This window comes from Protomyctophum bolini (genome assembly GCF_963924005.1).
Source record: "Protomyctophum bolini genome assembly, chromosome: 12".
Lineage (NCBI taxonomy): Eukaryota > Metazoa > Chordata > Actinopteri > Myctophiformes > Myctophidae > Protomyctophum > Protomyctophum bolini.
In genome coordinates this window covers 7,769,225-7,775,220 of record NC_137873.1, presented here as the reverse complement: position 1 = coordinate 7,775,220, position 5,996 = coordinate 7,769,225, and the positions used below count along the sequence as shown (strand labels likewise).

Below are 5,996 nucleotides of genomic sequence, written 5' to 3'. Positions count from 1 at the left end.
GAAGATCCTCAGGATGGATCTGAGGCATCGTCTGTGGAAGACATCCAACTTGTTGTTGGTGGTGTTGTGGATGTCTTCGTCCACGTCTCACAGGCGTATAGGTCGCTGTTGGGATGACCACTGACGTGTAGTGGCGTATAGCTTGGTGGCCGTATATAGAGATGGTTTTAGACGACCTTTAATGTCGCGGAGACGCTGAAACACTCCTGCAGCTGAATCACATGAAACAGTTCAGAATGAACTGTGACCGAACATGAACTGGCAAAAAGGTATTTTTCACATGAAAGCAGTGGAACGTACGTACATGGTCCTGTCAGAAACGTACCAGTGTCATTCTGTCTGTCTGTCTGTCTGTCTCGCTGGCCATGTCCAAGGGCCTTAACCCATTTAGACCTGGGAATGATTCTACAACAAACGATTCTCTAAATCCTTTTCTGAAAAACCCCATGTTTCTATGTCAGTGGTTCTCAAAACATTTTCATGTTAACGACCCCCGAGATTATATGTAATTGCCCGCCGACCATGCACCCATCTGAAAATATGTAGTTCCATGAGGGACCCCCCCTATAGCAAATATTTGAGTTAAAAACGTTTGCTCTGAAAGAATATATTCAAACATTTGGGCCACATTTTCACGACTTTTAAAAAATAGCAGACCTACAAGGCTCCTACGAGCTTGTAGATCTGCTATATTTTTCAATAGCTAAAGTACAACATAATGCTTAAGACACGGTTCCCGCCCAAAATGGGTTAAAAACAGAGACTATAGTGGAGCTGGAGTCGTGATGGAGTCTAGGAAAAGTTTACTCATGGTTTATGCAGTGCTCTCTCTCTCTGTGTCTCTGTTCTCTGTTTTATGATCAAAAGGTTGCCTCAAAGAGGAGGCAGGGACAAAATAAGAGTTGCAATGCCGCGCGCGCGCACACGCGCGTACGTGAGTGAGAGAGAGAGAGAGAGAGAGAGAGAGAGAGAGAGCGACAGACGGAGACAGAGAGAGACAAAGAGAGAGAGAGAGAGAGAGAGAGAGAGAGAGAGAGAGAGAGAGAGAGAGAGAGAGAGAGACAGACGGAGACAGAGAGAGACAAAGAGAGAGAGAGAGAGAGAGAGAGAGAGAGAGAGAGAGAGAGAGACAGACGGAGACAGAGAGAGACAAAAAGAGAGAGAGAGAGAAATTAAGGGTATAAGAAAATACGCGATATAGCAAGTGAGCGAGATGAAATATCGCCACATCGACACACTCACATGACTGTGTTCTCTGGGTTCCAATCAAAAGGCAGAAGAAAAAAGAGAGGTTATAGGAACGAGGCAAAAGAAAGATATTCAGTCAAACTAGGCATAGAGGGTGTGTGAGGGACCAAAGAGAGAGAGAGAGAGAGAGAGAGAGAGAGAGAGAGAGAGAGAGAGAATACATCTGGGGGCTGTGACTGACTAGCAGGTGCAGGGCTGGGTGGAGGAGGGGGGGGAGGACGGGGGTCCTGATCAAGAGAAAGATCTCGCTTGTTTAATCTTGAGACACTTCCAGCTACTGAACTATAGTGGCGCTTTGGTCCGCTGTGTGGCTGTTTTGTGATTAGGAGTCGACGCGTTCATCTCCCCCTCTCTCTCTCTCTCTCTCTCTCTCTCTCTCTCTCTCTCTCTCTCTCTCTCTCTCTCTCTCCCTCCCAGCCTCGACTGCAGAGTCGATTACAGCTCCGAGAAGAGGGCCCTTTGTCACCCGCTTGTTAACCCATTTAGGCCTGGGAAAAAAAATAAGTCTTCTGAATCCTGACAGTTTTCTGAAATACCTATGTTTCTATATAGGCCTACTGTATATATATATATATATATATCACTCAATATTGCAATATGTCAAGGTCCTCCGAGAACCCCCCCCCCCATCTGAAAATATGTTGTTCCAGGGAGGGACCCTCCAGAAGCAAAGATTTGAGTTAAAAACGTTCGTTCTGAAAAAATGACATTCAAAAATTTGAGGCACATTTTCACGATTTTTCTAAAATAGCAGACCTACAAGCACGTGAGTGGCGCGCCACTCGGTGGCGCGCTATGAGCTTGTAGATCTGCTATTTTTCAAAAGCTATAGTACAACATATTGCTTACACACCAAAAGGGGTTCCTGCTCAAAATGGGTTAAAAACCCGACTCCAGTCATCTTGCAGCTACGGTATAGCGTCTACGGTAGCGGCAGCCGCTTCTCGCGTTATTCAACTGCATGAAGTGCAGTATTACAAAATGAACCACTTGAAGCCCCTTATGGTTTGACATACGATACATCAATATTCAATGTACCGTACATAGTACAGTACCAAGGGTTGTAGATGAGCTATTCAGCATTTCTAGAAAGAAATGTGAATAATTTTGAAGAATAGAATAGAAGCATAGAATAGAATGGCATGCCTAACATAAGGTTAAAGTATAGTTTTAGATTATGACAATCAGTTTAACCGTAACCCAAATTAGTATAAGTATAATACAATTAAGAGCATTAACCCATTTTGACCCAAGATCAGATTCCTTAAATGTCTTCTACATCCTGACAGTTTTCTGAAAAAGCCATGTTTCTATGTCAGTCGTTCTTCGATTTGTCAAAAAGAGCAGACCTATACAAGCTCGTGGCGCGCTATGAGCTTGTAGATCTGCTATTTGTCAATAGCTAAAGCATAACATAATGCCAACACCAATTCCCGCCCAGAATGGGTTAATATGATTCCAAATGTATTTACATTATTGTAGGGAATTTTTAGACTTGAATACACCTTCATATAATTGCTGACCATAATCTTCACAGCATTTTGCAACACATACTGTGTAGCCTACTGACTCAATGGCCTTGGAACGTCTCGGGATCCCCCAGGAGGGAAGTCACTAATGGTTGCTCTGGAGAGGGAAGTCTGGAGCTCTCTGGTGGAGCTGTTGCCCCCCGCGACCCGACTACGGAGAAGCGGTTGAAGATGGATGGATGGGTATTGTTATTGCTGAATAGAATAGAATATAAATACTTTATTAAAAATAGGGATGTTAGGAACCACAGCCGCTCTCGTCAGCCCATCGCATACAAGGCAATAAATAATAAAACAGAAAACATCATGTCAATTTGCACATCTGTTAGCATTTTCACAAAGCCTGGCAGAACTAGCATAAGTAAGTCGACACATTAGATGTCGTCCCCTCGATTATATCCCTGGTAGAGCATCCAAATGTATAGCTTCTTTTGTTTCTTTTCTTAGTGAAGTCCATTTAATTCCCACACATACAGTACAGTAACTTAAACTACATGCAAAACGAACTGAATTGTGTTAAGGCTCATACATAGTCTGGATTTTAGGTGGTGAGGTGACCACCGAACTACAACATGACGTCACTGAGCCGCGGTGAAGAGCAAACCACCGACACCGCTCCAGCTCCAGCCCCTTCTCTCTGTTTTTACTCACCACCGCTCGACGTTATTTCAGCTCCGGTGGTCAGCTCGCCACCGGAGCGGTGGTCACCTCATCACCGAAAATCCAGACTATGAATAGGCCTTTACACTGGGTTACAACAGACAGTGGTTGATCCAGAAGATGATTATGGCTGACATAAGGAGAAGGGGTGCTGGTGGGGTCAGGGGTCAGGGTTATTCTAGCCGGGGGGCCAGGCCAGCGGGCGTCCACCCAGGACGTGGATGTGGACGTGATAGACGGACTGGCCGCCGTCCACGCCGTCGTTGACCACCACCCTGTAGCCTTTGGCTTTTAGCCCCGCCTTCTCGGCGCACTTCTTGGCCACGATCATCATGTGACCCAGCAAGGCGGCGTCACAGTCCTCCGCTTCGGACAGCCGGGCGATAGGTTTTATCGGGACGACGAGGAAGTGAGTAGGCGCCTGAGGGGAAACATCGTGGAAGGCTATGCACCGATCGTCTTCGTGGAATATCTTTGCGGGAATCTCCTTGCGTATGATCTTGCCGAATATCGTGTCTCCTCCGCCGCCCGGCTCAGCAACCTGCGCTTTAGCAATTCCATCGGCCATGTTTTGGCGCTGACTGACTGGACTCCAAATGTAGCTTCTTGACTTTTTTTAATAGGGGAAAAATAGATGACGTCATAATTGTCTTCGACTGCTGTCGAGGTCATGGATTTCACAACGCCACGCCAGACTTTCCTGTCCTTCATTGCCATCTCCAGTTCCTGCTTTACTGAAGCATGTGTCCCTATAGCGATGACATCATGTGTCCCTATAGCGATGACATCATGTGTTCCTATAGCGATGACATCAGAGGGAACGACAGTTTTCTACCTCTGGTCTGCTTTGAGGCAGGACTCCAGAGAAGAAGAAGGGAAGATATAACCTCACTGTCAGCTCTGTAGCATGTGGCCGGCAAACTGTGTTCTTCTGGATCGGACCAGTGAAGAAACACGGGGAAGGTTGACCGTATATTAGATCAGTCGATGGGTGGCTCTTCCAAGACAGATTTTGCACTCTCATTAGAAGGCTGGTGTAGGAAGGGTCCTAGTTTGAAAGTCCTTTTGGGAAGAAGATATTCAGAGGAGTGTTGTTAAAGGTAGAGTCAGTGATTTCACTTAATTCAAATATCACTTATTTTTTTGTTTTGTTGTGATAATCTTCTCTACTATAGAGTGTGCTGACCATATAAGGAGTTCCTCCCTGTCCCCAGTTAACCCCTGGGGGTCAAAAAAACTTAGGTTTCGTTTTTGTTCTCTATCCTGATTGGATGAAAGCTTGTGTCCCAAGGCAAAAACGAAACCTAAGGGTTTTTGACTGAAATCACTGACACCCCCTTTAAGTGTTTTTATAATGTGGTTATTGTTGGATTTGCATAATATTTACGTATTCAGTTTTGGTCTCGTCGAGATAAAGACCAACACAGCTGGAGGCCTGCTCAAGAGACTGAAGGAGAGCCTGATGATTGACTGATAAGCGCGATGTCATCAGCGAAGTCAGCGTCGTTAGGTATTTAGCAGGATGACGAGAGCTTCTTTGATGAAGACGACTGACACCAGTAAAAAAGTTCCAACACTTTAGGGGTGAAGTTGAAACTACGCGCAAGGTTAGGGTGGCAGTGCTGTAGGAGAACTTACCCATTGTTTGTTTTAAAAGTGGGTTGGCGTACCAGATTGTTTTTCTCACTTCCTCTAGTCTAGACAGTATTGTATAGCTGTGTGGGAGGCGCTCTCTTGTTTTAGGTATATAGTTACTCAGGGCATAGATGGCAAAAAGCTGCATTCACAATTGTAAATGTCAATCCCAATTTCAATTGTTTAACTCTGTTTTCTTCCCCCGAGCCTATGGTGCTCATTCTTCTGAGAGAAGTAAATGGTGCATTTATAATATAGCGCCTTTATCCAAGGCGCTTTACATAGATTGTGCATTACATTCACCCATTCATTCACACACACATTCATACACCGATGCAAGGCACCAACCAGCACATCGGGAGCAATTAGGGGTTCAGTGTCTTGCTCAAGGACACTTCGACCCGAACTCTTAAGGCTTATTCATAGTCTGCTGTAAAATCAACACCTTAGTAAAATTGGTGTCACTATGAAAAGAGAACCCATGCCTCAGCTTACGTTTAAGAATGTATTGAAAGCTAATGAGATGAAGGTGCATGGAACGGGACGAGGCACCCGAGGTATGGCGAGACTCAGAGGGTGGGGGGAGAAGTCTGGGGAGCTGACGGCCATCGTTGCTCTCCTCGGGGAGCGGTCGGTCGTCTCTGCTCCGTCACGGCCCGCCTTGGATATGGATCTGGACCTAGAGCAATAGAGACAGAAGGATATGGATCTGGACCTTCTAGAGCAATAGAGACAGAAGGATATGGATCTGGACCTTCTAGAGCAATAGAGACAGAAGGATATGGATCTGGACCTAGAGCAATAGAGACAGAAGGATATGGATCTGGACCTAGAGCAATAGAGACAGAAAGAAGAGGAGACAGAACCGAGGAGGTTAGGGTGGAGGAGGATGATAAACTTGAAAGTAATGAATATCTGAAATAG

The 5,996-nt window shown here is 45.4% G+C and overlaps 1 protein-coding gene across 1 annotated transcript; it reads right to left on the bottom strand.

The window, feature by feature from the left end:
- Positions 1-3,531: 3,531 nt before the first annotated feature.
- Positions 3,532-4,005, bottom strand: LOC308325311 (adenosine 5'-monophosphoramidase HINT1-like; the record flags this gene model as incomplete). The annotated part of the gene is made up of 1 exon (XM_080777800.1): positions 3,532-4,005. The coding sequence occupies one exon, from the start codon at positions 4,003-4,005 to the stop codon at positions 3,616-3,618; it is 390 nt and encodes a 129-aa protein (XP_080633926.1). The 3' UTR covers positions 3,532-3,615.
- Positions 4,006-5,996: the final 1,991 nt, after the last annotated feature.